Source organism: Nilaparvata lugens, chromosome 5 (genome assembly GCF_014356525.2).
Source record: "Nilaparvata lugens isolate BPH chromosome 5, ASM1435652v1, whole genome shotgun sequence".
Lineage (NCBI taxonomy): Eukaryota > Metazoa > Arthropoda > Insecta > Hemiptera > Delphacidae > Nilaparvata > Nilaparvata lugens.
The window spans coordinates 61854094-61870097 of record NC_052508.1 but is presented as its reverse complement, the minus strand read 5'-3'; the positions used below and the strand labels follow the sequence as shown (position 1 = coordinate 61870097).

The 16004-nt window shown below is 34.4% G+C and overlaps 1 protein-coding gene across 1 annotated transcript in view; it reads left to right on the top strand.

The window, feature by feature from the left end:
- The window catches only part of LOC111057537 (mitotic spindle assembly checkpoint protein MAD1), a 49807-nt gene that overhangs the window by 8929 nt on the left and 24874 nt on the right, over positions 1-16004 (top strand). The window contains exons 3-4 of the mRNA XM_039429001.1: positions 11284-11415; positions 14831-15022. Coding sequence (XP_039284935.1) covers positions 11284-11415; positions 14831-15022 — 324 coding nt within the window. The remainder of the gene's footprint in view (positions 1-11283; positions 11416-14830; positions 15023-16004) is intronic.

Genomic DNA, 16004 nt, shown 5'->3' with positions numbered 1-16004 from the left:
CGATTTGATATCATATTATCTTCCAAGTAATAGGAATATTTTGTATGGCTGATGATGGAAAATTCGTCATCAATCTCCTTCCTCTATAGTTCTTGTTCTGTCTTTCTCTCTTCTTTCTTATTATTAATCTTCTGATGATGGAAAATTCGTCATCAATCTCCTTCCTCTATAGTTCTTCTTCTGCCTTCCTCTTTTCTTTCTTCTTATCCATCTTCCGTCTTATTTTTCTTCTTGCACGGTATTTATTTATAAAAATTCCAAGCTGTAGAGGAGTACTGAACGGAAAATCCGTTCTATCAATAGATTCAATATACGCAATTATTGGTAGTCAATTACTGACCTGCTCAAGCTGCGGCCGGCCGCTGTTGTTGTATAGTAACTGGTTTTTTCGTTCCACTTCTTCTTGTATCCAGTATGTGTATCTACTATTGAGGCTTATTAGTCCAGTCAATGGGAAATTATAGAGGGAATAAATGTTTAAAACAGAAAATTCAATTTCTCAGCTCTGCTGTGAACTGGCTTTTGGGGGGGTGGGGGTGGTGAACATATCAAAAGCTGTCACTCTTACAATCTATGTTACGAGGGTGAAGGTTGTTATAGTCATAAATAACCTGACGAATGGAATGGCCCTGCCTAAGAAGAATTACACCATTGTGAAAGAAATATTTATTTTTTACCATTTTGAAAGATAGGGCCCGGACACAGTCGTCTCTAGTTGGATGGCCCTGCCTAAGAAGAATTACACCATTGTGAAAGAAATATTTATTTTTTACCATTTTGAAAGATAGGGCCCGGACACAGTCGTCTCTAGTTGGATGGCCCTGCTAAGAAGAATTACACCATTGTGAAAGAAATATTATTTTTTACCATTTTGAAAGATAGGGCCCGGACACAGTCGTCTCTAGTTGGATGGCCCTGCCTAAGAAGAATTACACCATTGTGAAAGAATATTTATTTTTTACCATTTTGAAAGATAGGGCCCGGACACAGTCGTCTCTAGTTGGATGGCCCTGCCTAAGAAGAATTACACCATTGTGAAAGAAATATTTATTTTTTACCATTTTGAAAGATAGGGCCCGGACACAGTCGTCTCTAGTTGGATGGCCCTGCCTAAGAAGAATTACACCATTGTGAAAGAAATATTATTTTTTACCATTTTGAAAGATAGGGCTCGGACACAGTCGTCTCTAGTTGGATGGCCCTGCCTAAGAAGAATTACACCATTGTGAAAGAAATATTTATTTTTTACCATTTTGAAAGATAGGGCTCGGACACAGTCGTCTCTAGTTGGATGGCCCTGCCTAAGAAGAATTACACTATTGTGAAAGAAATATTTATTTTTTACCATTTTGAAAGATAGGGCTCGGACACAGTCATCTCTAGTTGGATGGCCCTGCCTAAGAAGAATTACACCATTGTGAAAGAAATATTTATTTTTTACCATTTTGAAAGATAGGGCTCGGACACAGTCGTCTCTAGTTGGATGGCCCTGCTTAAGAATTACACCATTGTGAAAGAAATATTTATTTTTTACCATTTTGAAAGATAGGGCCCGGACACACAGATAACGATCTGCGATCAGAATTCATTAGGAGGATATAGATAGGCATACATATAGGATCACAGGTCGCTCTCTGTGTGACCGGGCATTTAACTGGTTAGACTGTGTTGGAAGAAGTGGAAAGTCCAAGGAAGGTATAAATTCTATGAGCTATGCAATGCATGCAATGCTATCAATTTAGCAGTATTGTTAGTGTCAACCGCTCTGTATTGTTAGTGTTAACAACCCGCCGTTGGGTTGTCAACTTATATTTGATTATTAAACTAAATTAAAAGTCTCAATCTTAATTATTAATGTGAGTTGTATGTGAATAGACAGGAGTCTATTCCCCCCAAAGCTCATAGACACCCCCCAAGGTTTAGGAGAAGTTCGGCTTCTACCGGTAACCCCCCTCCCGTTACGAAATATAATATTTTTTTGTCAAAACTGCTGACCTTTTTTGTCCCTTCCACAGTTTAATTTTAAATCCCCCCGCAAGAATTTCAGTCTGCGTCCAAAGACTATCTCCTCTAGTCTATTCCTCTCGAATAGAAACAAATTCAAAAGTCGTTAAGTCATGTTAGAGTCCCTGAAATTTATCAGTAAGACCTGAAAACTCTAACACCAGACATGAGCCAGCCAGGCTACTGGGTATGGTACTCAACTTAATAATATTGTCATTATTAGGGCTAACTTACAGTCCTAGTTCTCAGTATTAAATCTTTACGGTAAGTTACCGTGTGCTACAACTAAAATTAGTAAATAATTGTTAAGAAAAAATATTTTAAAACTTACTCGCATTGAAGAAAAATCGACGATTTTGGATAACCAACCGGAGATCAGCCCTAACAGACAGGAATTAAAAACAGTCTGACTGATAAGACTGCAGAAATGTGGTGAGTTGAAGTTAGGTTAGGAGATAGAAGTTAGGAACCAGCATGACAGGTTCCGGAATTCCCCAGCCCCAGGCGCTGTTAGCAGTTACCACTGGCAGCGGATAGATGCATGGAAGCATCGCTGTTATCTGTGAGGAGTGCTGACCGTTTGCAGTGAATCTCACTGTGGTATTCCAGCAAAGAATATAACAAATACCTGTTGGTAGATAGATATAATGCATGCAAGTGAATCATGAATGAAGTGTTGTAGAAAGCGAAATACTACCGGCTCGGGTTTTCTGTTACTCATTCGCCGTCTCTCTTTCTCTCTCTCCCTCTCTATTGATTGTAAATTAGTTAAATTAATAAGCCAGTATATATTTTAACATACAGAATAAAAAGCTAATCTTTCTTGCTCTCCCTCACACATAGTGTCTCTCTTTTATCATTATTATTCTAATTATTATCTGCTGCACGGTACCTAAACAATGAACTCTTTACTGCACTTTTGGTATGAACAAGATTCACTTTATAGGCTACTACATCAATGATAGGCTACTCTATATCTACATATACGAATAGTATATTATGGAGCTTATTTATATATTATTCGTTTATTTGATAATACTTAATCATTAAGAATATAATACAACTTACAGAAAAGTACCACAGACTTCCGCCCAAAACGGTTTCCAATTATAATTTATACAACAGTCGAAATGTAGCTAGGTTATGTGTCACTTCATTAGCACACTCAATTATTTACAATTAGAACATACAAACATCATTTTCAAATAAAAAAATACTTCTAAATTTATTAATGAAAATTGTTGGGGCTTAAGCCCATTGAAACAAAACTTCATTAGCGGAGGAAAAATATACAGTATATACAATATAAGCTTATAACTACAGAAAAGTGAAAGTAATAATAATGATGATGATAAGACTGAAAATACATACAATAGCAAATACAAAATAATTAATAATCAAATTAATGTTAATGAAGAAAATAATAATAAAGAAAGGTATACAAATACGATGAGAAGAGAAGAGAATAGTGAGCAAGCGAAGAGGTGATAATTCAATGGTTCCCATGAAGTTCGTTATTTTCTCTATAAATGAAGAAATAAACAGGATTTGAATAAATTGATAGAAGGGGCTGAAACTGTATGAAATAGAAAGCTACAATGAAACTATATGAAGGTAATTGAGATTGAGTGGTTGTATAATATTAAAATAAGGACATATGGAGTGCTTAAAATTGGGAAAAAATTGAACCAATACCAACATAAAATATGACATAACTATTGTATTCATCTGGTATCTAGTTGTGGAAGTCAACTTGAGAAGAAATTTTATTGGTTCTCTCCACCTAATTTCGTCTATATTTGAACCATCCATTTTTATGAGCTTACCCTTTGTCTCCCTCTTTTATTAAATTCCTTCATTCAAACTTTTGTACATTTCTTGCCGTTACAAGTTTAATGAATTGTATGAAATAATCAAGAACCACTCCATTTATCCAATCTCTGAAAATATATCTAAATTCCTAATAAATTTGAAACATTTATAATGAAGTTGAAAACTCTGCGATCTATCTAGATGTATCCCAATATCATGTATTATCAACTTTATCATATTGCTCTTCATTTTTATCGTCAAATAGAGTTTAGTCATGGATTAATATGTGGGTAATATCGAAAAATTATTGTGTAGTTCAACTGAAGATATACTGAACTATAGAATAAAGGACAGCATTCTAAATATTGTAATCTTCAATGTAAAGAAATCTATCTCATCTAATCTATACTATAATAAAGGAAAGAACTGGCTAATACACGTACGGGATGAGAAAATTACGTTTGACGCATGTCATCACGTCTGAACTATTGGACTAATTAACTTGAAATTTCGCATGTAGATTCTTAATTACCAGAGGATGGTTATATGCCTATTTTCAATTCTTCAAGATTTCATTGAGTCAAGTTTCAAAATGGACCCTCACGGAGCACGGGTTACCTGCTAGTCTTACATAAACCGTGCAGCCTTCTGACTTGACCTGTACTTTTTTTTAATTCTAGAAAGACTTTGGACAATAGGTTGGATGAGAAGAAGTAGGAGGAAAATGTTGCCGAGGAGGATAATGTGGTGGAGAAGGTGTGGTAGCAGGAAATTGAGAAGGAGCAAGGAGGAGGAGAAGGAGGAGGAGGAGTTAAATTTAACTTGTGAGGTGATTTTTTCTCTACAAGCTCCCTTGCTCTTCAGATCAATCTCTTCAGGTCCCCAAACAATATCTTTGCACTCTACTTTTAAAACTTCTTGCATCACATCATATTATATCCTATCACATTGTATTCTGCCATATAAATTATTATAGATTATAACAAAAATAGCTAGGAATTTCTTTATTCACAGTGAAAATGAAAATTAACTACTGTAATAGTAATATCTTCCTCAAATTTATTTTTTCAAAGAAAATATAATTGCGCTGTGCTTACTCATGTGTTAGAATGCCTTGCATGGTGAATAACTGTTGAACAAGTTTGGAGTCTGGTCTGATTGTTTATTTCCAAATCAAACATGAATGACTTTTCTCTGCATCGTAATAATAAATTTCCAGAGGTGAACTCTTCAACTTCTTTGGACTCTCGCAGCTTTCAGGTCATCTCCACATTCAGTATCCCGAATGAGATTCTTTTTGAACTGACTCAATGCTTTCCACTCAATCAATGTTGAGACTCAAGTCAATCCATAGAATTGGACATTTTTTCATCCCAACCATTTGATTCTACAAAGCCACTATAAAATAGTTGTTCCTTGATTGTTATCCACCGTCGATACGTGGCGGCAGGAAAAATAAATCGATTCTGTTCTGTTTGAATGTTTCATGCATATCTTGTAAGCTAGTAGAGTATTTTGGTTGCGGTACCTAAGTATGAGTCAATTCGGTGGAAAATCATTTCGAAGTATGGATTAATGTTGTCGGGTACGGTCATCATTTAAAAGAATACATTGATTTTGTGTTTGAATGTTTTATGCATATTTTATTTAAGCTAGACAGTATTTTGGTTGTGCTGAGTATGATTCAAATTTCGAGTTAATTCCACAGTGTAGAGAGTAATGACGTATCAATCACAGCATTGAACTTCCGTCTTCTTTCCATCTCCGTCTTATTCCTTTTCATCTCTCCAAACAGTGTTCTCCTTCTTTCTCTTTCACCCTGGCGTCTAGTTTCCCTGCTTTTCAAAACCAGTGAGAAGTAAAACATGTACCGAATAGAATGAGATACTGTACAATATTATAATAAATCATACATGAAGAAAAACTTGAATAATCAAATTAAAAGCAGTTCGTTCATACCGATGAGTCATTTGAGTTTTCCGTAAGAATGGAAATAATTTATTCAGCTTGTGGGTGATCCCCTTCGTTGTTGTTTGCTCTTATTGTACTCATGAGAATTGTAGAAGTTAAATCTGTTAGTAAAATTTTATCATTTTCGAATACGATTTAAATGAAAATATCCTTTATATTTTCTAATCTCTCTTCTTTCATTAGGGCTTCGATTTAGTCTAATCTTTGTCCTCTCAAAGGCAGCCAGTCAATCTAATCACTCAATCAATGCCAATATAATTAAAACTATTTTTCAATCTATTCGGTAGTGGATCATAACATAGTGAAAAGAAAATAAGTTATCAATGAATGGTTTTATAACTTGGCAATGAGTCTTCAATTATATTATTCAACAAGTCATTATTATACTCTTATGAATAATTATTTCTTATTATCAAATTCTTATTCATTGAAAAAATGTAAATAAGATTTAAAGTATAACTGTTTGCATAACTTTTGAACTCTTTTTCAAAATATTTACTAGGAGTTTCGTGAAAACTCAACAACTGCTTTTAACCAGTTTGTGTTTTAATAGTGGTAGTCAATAAATTATTAAAAAATAGAGTAGTCTGGTGATAATAATAAATACAAATGGGTCCTGTTTATTTCACTTCATATCATGCAACAGAGTAGATTTCATACATTTAATTAATTTAAGAAACACAATTTAGTTATTTGTGCAACTAGTGCGCAAAGTGACAGTTTGCTGCACCGAAAGAAACGTTTACGCCCGAGCAGTAGGCGAGGGCGGAATGGTTTCTTGAGTGCAGCAGAGGAACTTTGCGCACGTATTTCACATTAAGTTTTTCTTACAGTTACCATTGAATATGAAAAGTGGGTAATTATGGGTAAAATTGCCTGAAATGCATCAAATGTTTTTCTGTGTAATTTTATTATTGTTAAAATTCTTAATCCTAAAGTCCTCGTTGTCTTTGGTTATAATATAATTATAATGAATAATAATTAGCGCGTTGTGCTTCGTTGCAGCTCTGCTCACTATAGCAGCCACAACAGTCACTGTTACCAACTTCATTTTGATTTTGCTGCACTGGTGCTCCATATAACCTACTAAGTATTTTGCGTTGCCATGTTGCAAATCTGGAGTGCAGAAAAATTTTTCCCGCACTAGAGCAGAAAAGTGATTCTTTGCGTTCTGTAATCAGTGCAGCAATGGCCACTTTTCAACGTAACTGTAGGAAAAATAATTTGAATAATTGTGGTGGGCGGGGGTGCACCAACTCGTTACCATCACTATTTCAGGTTACTATTGTGTTTGACGTATTCGAACTCATAAAAATTTGAGAAAATTATCCTACTTCTACTGATGAAAAATGTTTACATGCATTGTGTAAATTTTGTGGAGAAAAATGTACAGATGTAATTTCATTTGGTGATAATGATGATACGCTCATGCGTATTTATCATTAATACGCTCATTTTTATTAGTAGATTGAATGACAGATTCAGATATAACAGTGAAACATATTGATAGATTGAAAGAATATGGAATTCACCTCTGTTTGAAAACTTTTTTCAACAATAACCATTTCTTTTGAGGAAATAAACTTGAAGGAAAAAATTCTGTTCAAAGTACTTCGAAATGACGGCTAGGTCCCCTCGTTTCTCGAAATCTGACCCTGTTGAAGTTAAGTTGAATTTCAAACTGTAACGTACATGTCATGTTTATTTTTAGCGTTGTTCGTATCACCGCTACCTACTTGTGCTCTTCCTCTTCTTTATTGAACTCTTCTCATTATCCCTTTCTATCTTTCAAACTGTGATCCGTATTCTTTCTAATCCTCTTTCTTGCTTGTGTCTCTCCCCGACCCCCCCTGATTTTCATCTTATACTCTACTTCCATCCTTAACTTCCTTCTTTCTCTCTATTGACACTTGCCTTTTCTCCTTATATTCTTAGTGAATGTTTCTTTCTGTTCTGAAAAATAATCAAATATTCATCTTCTCACCTACTCCTAGAGTTTTATTAAAGAGTGAATTGTTCTCTGTCAATGTCTTTCTTCTCTCTGTCTCTGTCTCTCCTTCTTCTTGAGATACTTTCCCATGAGCTTTGCTCATTTTACTTTGCTCCTACCCCTAAATTTATTGAAGTGCGTGTTTCGTTTTTCGATTGTAATAGTTCTCTCTCCTAGCTTGCTCTTTTATCTTCTTATTAGAAAAGTGTTTTTTTTTCTAGAGAGGACTATCTTCTTTAGAGAGTATTTCCTCTCATTCCATGCTATCGCTTTCACTTCTTTATTTTTATTCTGTTTTATTCTCTTCTTCTCTTTCTCTTCCCTCTATAGTGGGGTCCACGTTATAATGGCAGTGGAGAAAGATAGGAGAACAACGTTGCCGATCTTCTGTTTGTCAATGCCTTCTATGGACGGTAGCTGATACAGGTTTATTGATGTAGGCCTGATATTAACTGTTCATTCTCGTATAAAATAATCAATTATATTCTATTAAGCAATAAATTATATTTTTCAATAATTTCATAATGAATTTTCATAATTAAGATGAGATAGATAATTATGAAGAGCACATAAGAAGATTGGGAGAGGAGAGAGGAAAGACGGTGGGGCAGATGCGGAGGCTGGCTGTGGATCGGGACAACTGGAGGCGGTGGTCCGAGGCTACCCCGACGCTGTGAGGCACAGGCGGGGCAGAGAGAAAGAAAGAAAGATGTGATATTTTGTTAATTAATTATCATTTCTAGATTGTTGAAAGACAGTGCAAAGTGAGAAAGAGATAGCGCTAACAGCTTTTTTGAATGATAGACAAGGATAGCAATACTAGTAGCATTGCTAATCAAATACTGCCATTATAATGTGGACCTCACTATAGCATTCTCTATTCTCTTCTTCAGTTCATGTCGACGTTATAATATGTAGTTCATTTTTAGATGAACTATCAATCCTTCTCTTATATACCCTTCTATCTCATGTTCTATAGATGATCAAGCTCTTCCTACCCGTGACTCGAAGTTTTTATCACTTGATCATGTTTTTCAACTCTGAAAATATGTTAGAAATATTTATATAATACAGATTCACCCTAGATCGTCAGTATTGGTACAATGAGGTAAAGAAGGCTGACTATTGAAAGTGATTTCATTATATTCCTGTTCATCTAATCATGCTCCAATTTTATCCACTTTTCAATTCATTACATTTATCTCATTTATATATATTCCCTCTTTCTTGTCCAATTCTCTTCTCTCCTTTCCACTCTTTTTCAACAGCCTCCTCTTCTTCTGTTTACCATTTTCCATAATTGATCACTTAAAATCTTCAATCTCTTATTTCCAAGTATCCATTTACTTCTCTTCGTTTTTCTTTTTTTCTCTCTTTTTCACTTGTTTCCACTCGTTTCATCTGTTTCTTACTCTCTCTCTTTCTTTCGTTTTCATTTATTCTGATTTGGGATCTCTATGCTTATTCTTCTCTCTCTCTATATAGACTCCACATCATGAGTTGTTCAAACATTAGTTATTAGTTACTTTAAAATTTTGAATTCTCTGAACTAATGCTCCATATCGTTGAAAAATGTTTCAATTTAAACATTGTATAGGATATGCTTCATTGAGAAAAATCACTCTTATACATAAAATCTAATCTAGTCTATTCCTCCAATATCTCGTTCCTTTTTGCTCATTATATAATTCTCCTGTTTTTCATGGTCTCTCTTTTCCTTTTTCTCTCTCTCTTACTGTGAGAAATGTGAAGGGTTGTGTGGCAGAGAGGACCTAGAGTCCTAATTCCGCCCTTTAATACAGTCAATTATTTTATTCAATTCAATTCTCTCGCACACTCACTCTCCCACTCTCTCTCTCTCTCTTTCAATGGAGAGGATATTATTTTATAATCATGATCCAAGAATCGACAATTATTTGTTGAAAATCCGTCAATTATTTCAGTTCAATTACAATTTACTATATTTATACTGTATTATCGAAATTTTGATTGCATCCAATTTTCGTTCTGTTTGATAAATCTTCATATTTTGTAAAATAGAATGAATAATCAGCTATATATTATAGGCTATTGTTACATTTATAGTAAACAAGTGTATAGGCTAAGTAAGCAAATATTGTTACTTACATGAATGAAGAAATTTAATTTGAAAAAATCTAATCACTCCTTCTTCCTCACTCACTCTCTCTCTTCTTCAGTAAGACGCCAGACGCCAGTTCTCAGACGGCAGTCGACGTCAGATTTCATTTTTAGATTGTTACTCTCTAACCCACCCCCTCCTCACATCACTCGGCCCTCTTCTATACCAAAATCTGAATGCAACACAGTCATAAAAACAGAAAAGAAGGTTTGAGTCTAAAACTCGTCACACTAGCGCCAGTAGGCTGTTTTTCGCTCATGAGAGACTCTCCAGAAATAGAATTTCTACTTGTTGCAATATTTACTGTGGTATGAACTTGCCTCGTTTTGAATTGATATTTTTCATTTCCTCAATTCATCCTTTTCTATATTGTCACTTACAGTATTTTGTCAATAATGTGCATAGATGCTTGATACTTGATTGTTATTATACCTCTTTAATTAGAATTAATAAATAAATTAAAAGAATTTAGTTTTATAATTTCCTCTCAATAATATTAAATAGGTTGGAAATAATAATACTCTTCCTTTTTCAATGGAAAAACAGCGATTCAGAATTATATTCTGACAACTATATCATAAGAAATTATCAATTTTTATGAGATTGAATTTCTGAAAATTATGTATCACTGTCAATGTAGGTCTACTCCAAAGTTTAATTTCTCATATCGAGGAAAAAACAATAAAGAATAATAGAGAGAAGAATATCAAATTGGGCTCAATAATTCTGAATAAATAGAATAAACATGAATTTGGTACAACTCCTGCGATCTTTATTGAAACATCTAGTGAGTCAAATTAGAAAATTCGAAAAGTAGTTCATCTCTAGCTATTGAAAACAGAACAGAATATACTCTTATAGTAGATACAATAAGAGGGCTGTCATTGGCCGAGAAAAGACACGCCCATCGTAGCCAGAGCTTCAGTATCTTGAACATGGAGAAACATAATATACTGTGAATGAAGCCACATAATTGGTAGCTCGCTGTTCTAGATGAAATGCTGTCATTGGTCGAGACAAGACATGCCCATCGTGGGCATAACCTGTAGCATTCAGGCTACAGCTGAAGGACAACATGATTCATTGATAATGAATGGTCCAACAATTAAAACTAGTCTATACATTTTTCAATGAAAAAGTGGCTTCAATTTGTTTTATTATGTATACTAACCAAAATACGTTTATCCAGTTATAGGAAAAGCAACTTACAAGATTAAGAAAACAAATGTTAAGCTCACAGTAATCAAGTCATCAAAAAATATTATCGTTCTATCCCGATTGCAATAATCTCTCAAGATACATGACTTGGTATGAATATGAATTCATTGTTTACATAATGAAGGTTCAAATTGAATTTTTTTTAAAGGAATCAGAACTTGGACTTGTCAAGCAGCAATTTGAGGAGGAGCAACGAAAAGCTGCCGAAATTGATGTTGAAAATAGGCGGAGTAAAATTATCGAAGCTAGCTGTCTTAGGAAAATTGAAAAACTGAGAACCGTAAGTTACCTTCCTTCCTCAATTTCCCTGTGCAATTCCTAGTTGAGCATAGTATTTGTGTCCTGATCCACATAGTATACATGTAGTTTTTACATATTTCGAGTTAGATTTCTATGATCCGTGTATGATTGTCATTTCGTAAATATTTCAAGACCTAGCAAGTAATGATTGATACCAAGTAATGATTTGAATTCACAGGAAAGCATGCAGGCAAATTTGGCAATTAAAATTGATTAGATAATGATATATTTTCTTGTGTAGTAGTTTTGCATTATCACCGAAGTCTCATTGTACACAAGGAGATTGATTCTAGTTTCGGCTGTTACCACGCTATCAGTAGTAGTAGTAGTAGGGTAGAACATTAGTATTGCGCAATAGGTTTTCTAATTTATATTGACGTCCATCTCGATCTCCAGCCACACATTAGTTTAAGGAAGCATCATGCTTCGATAAGAAAGTTTGAAGAGTAGTTAATATATTGTTTATAAATATATTAAATTATTGTAAGGGTATAACCACGCTGAAAGCGGAGCGTGGCGTGGCGTTGAGGAGCGTCGTGAACAATATCATGTTAAGTAATGAGCTAAAACACACTGTAAGCGTCTACTCTCAGAGCGGAGCGGAGCGTGGCGTCAAACTTTGGAACAAGCTGGTTTGTTTTTTGGAGCGTCTACGAGCGGAGCGTCAAAGCGTCAAAGTGCGAGTGCCCTACTAATGTACATACTAGTGGTATACTCTTGTAAATGATAATGCAAGTATTAATATAGTATTAAGTACATAATAATGCAAATATTCTACTACATTTTCTCACCATCTACTACACTAGTAAATCTAATGTTTGCCCAAATTCCCCTGTAATGTGTATTATTAGATTATTCAAGAGAGAAAATTCATTTATTGCACTTTGGAATCAAAAGTAAGGCTTTTCTAATTAATTTCATTCATATTTCTATGAGATTTTAAAAATTCATCAATTCTCTCACCATCTAGTAAATATTGTGGGGAAATCTAGTTCATATTTTATTTCATGGTTTTTCTATATGTTAAACGTTTATTTCTAATAAAAAAAGGTTACCTTAGTGTTATTACAAATCTTTCTTCAGCAGATATTGGATTCCTCCAATTGGTGACTTGTTTTTCCAAATCAGGCTTCACTCTTGTCAAAATATAATCAAAGGTTAAAGTTGATATTCGCATGTACTAAAAAAATCGTGACATTAAACAGATAGTGATATTCAACAAATAGTCGACGATCCAAGTTAATTTCATTAACCCACTCTGTCCTAGCAGGCTTAGCTAAAATCCAATTAAGTAATTTTTCTCACAATGTCCGTGAAAACTTAGACAACGCCATTTTCTAGGCCCTTGACGCTTGACGCTCAGATGTTTCCTGTGTGTATCATATGAACGCTCTGACCAGGCAGGCCACGCCACGCACCGCTTTCAGTGTGTTTGTACCCTAATATAAATATATTGTTTTATATTATAATTTTCTATTGCATTCGTTTGTTTTTTATATGTACAGTATTTGTTTGTTTATAGATGCGGCCCGTTTTGAGTAATAATTATAGTATTGTGTTTATATAGCATGTTATTTTATTATTAAACTAGCTCATATATTTGTTTATTTATTATAAAACTTATTGTTTTGACAAATAATACTAGATAACTAACTTGCAATGTAGCAGAAGTCACTTGACCGTTGACCTTTCAACTACGTTTCAATAGAGTTGGGATTTTCTCTCAGATAATGAATGAGTAGGAGGAAAATTATGTGATGAACTATTGACTTTTCTAGAAGCCATACAGTCTGGTAAACTGAGATTCACTTAAAAATTTACTGTCAGCATTTCTTTAATAAATAATTATATCAATGCTCCCAATGCTTAACTAATACTTCAAGTAACTAATTTTCACACTCAAGAATTTAAGAAATTCTTCTAAAATCCGTTTGGTTCACAAAAATACTCAGCAGGGGTGACCACCAACCTCAAGACCATGGATGCACCTCTGACGACAAAATGTTGTCAGTAGTCATTTTTAACATTGCTGTCTTTTTTTTGAGACGCCCCAATATTTGATTTTGTGCTAGCCCCCGCCAAGAATTTCAACGATGCAGTCTCTATTATTGTACCTATTATTCACTCTTTTTATAACCGGTTTAATAATATATTGTGAGGATTGAACATTGCTAGAAGAGTATTAATGCTTTTTGAACATATTTGAAGTTCGTGGAAATTAAGCGGAAATTATTCTTCTAAGAGGGACTCGGATTGTCGGAGTTTGAATAATTATTGGAGCTCTTGGTTTGAAATCGATCAAATTTCAATAGAAAGACAAGTTAGTATAATGAGAAGAATAAAAGTACATCAATATCAATGATAAGTAAGATGAGGAAAAAATCGTACATGAAGAGCAAGTATTTCAATATATTTCACAATAATACAGTATTATACTTGAGAACCAAGCAGTTATCTTATGGAACGTCTCTTTCTAACTCACTGTTCTGTTGGTAGAACGTAGAAGTAATTTTTGACGTCAGCTAAGAGATCTACTATGTTGAATGAAGTCGACCAATCACGTACGAGTACACGCCCACCATAGACTCTCATTGGCTGATGCTTTTGAGGCATTCTATTGAACGTTTTATTGGATCCCTAATAATTTGATCAATGTTTTCTTTGTTCTTATGGAATGTTTTCTTTAGTATCGCAATTCGTGGCGAGATCGATTATTTGCCTCAATATTAATTTGATTATGATTAGTCTCGATATTCATGTTGTAGAAGAGAAGGTGAGAAATGAAAAATGTACAAGATAACATTTCAGATTCAGTAATTTCAATTTATTTATTACGATTCTAACACAAATAATCTATTGGAATTGGTCATTGAATCGATTTCATTATAATTATCTTCATGAAAATCATTATGCCACATTTCACAAATTAACATGTAATAATATTGCAAATGTGATTAGATAGCTGAACTCTATTTAATACCACTTTTTATGGAAAAACACAATATTGCGTTGAAGCTTGTCTTGAAAGTTGAACCTTCTGGATTTCTGGAATATACTCGCTAATAAAGTATATATTCACTATCTATTCTATTTTTATTATATTTCACCACAATGGCATTGCTGTTGAAGAATGTAAGTATTGCATTTTTTTTATTTTTACATTCCTCATAATTTACAAAATAAATCAATAAACTATACAATATACACTGCAATGATTAGATCAATGCACAAAATCAAACATTAAGGAACTACTTTCCCAAAAGAGCAAGATGGAGCTTGGGGAATGAGCACAACCACAAATTGAGAACCACAATTGAGATTGTTATTCTATTATTCTACTATTATTTATTATTTTGTCTTGTATCTATCAAAATCTTGTAATTCTATTTCTCCAGATCAATACACAGCAAAAGCAAGAGATTGACGCTTGGAAATCGCGTTTGGAAACAAAAGAGATTGAGTACGAGAATGCCAAAAACAAATACCTGGAACTGGAAAATGAAGTGACCAAAGCAAAGAAAGAATTAGATGAAGAACGCGAGAAAAAGGATGGACTGCAAAAAGAGAAGAAGAACCTGATAGAAAAGGTAGTTATTCATAATACGTATTCTAGGTTGAGTTGATCTCATAATTTACCAATAAATTTAACAATCAAATTTAGAATTTATGAAAATTAACCAATTAAAAATACCAAATAAATATACCACTAAAGGATTCAGCAGGAAGAAATATGAAACCGGACAAGGAGGAATAGAATAGAATACTAACTTAATCCATGGCGCTCCTCTCAACTATTCCACTATTCAACTCAGCCATGTTCAACAATTTTAGTATAATATAACTCTTAGTACAGCCCAGCATCCAGGGCCTTGGCCTCCTCTAGAATGCCTCTCCACTCCTCTCTATCGGCAGGCTTGCGTCTCCATCCCCTAACGCCTATTTTCCGAAGATCATCTTCTACATAGAATAGAATGATTGCCTTTATTTTTGACCTAGGAGGGCGAAGTTGGGGCGCAGTCGGCCCTCTCATACACTTAACTACAGACTAAATAAGTAATATTAATTTACTTCCTCAATGACTTAACCCTCGAGGAGGAAGAGAAGAGGGAATAGAGAGGAGAGAAAGAACGGAATTATTATAGGAGGAAAGGTGAAAGAAAAGGAGGGCAAAAGAGTGATAGAGAGATGTTAAGTAGGGAAAAGGGGGAACCCCTTCCGTGTGGCGCCTAGCCTAAACTTGTTCACCTCATTCAGTAAACTACAATTATTACTTGCGTAAATTGTGAATTTTCCCTTTGTGCTATTTTCGTCGGGGTTTGTGTGAGGTTTGTGGAGTTGAGGAGGGGGTAAAAGTCAAAAGTCGTTCCAGACAGAGACACAGCGACGCCGATTTAGCTTATCAATTATTTAGAGCCAACTAGTCATAGGGCCTGGACATCTGGACGCCCCTTGCAGGCGTCTCGGCGCCTATATCGACTCATTTACCTGAATGTTCAACTTACAGCAGGGCCGGATTAGAGGCACAGGCAGACTAGGCAGATGTCAAGGGGCTCGCATGAACAATATTAT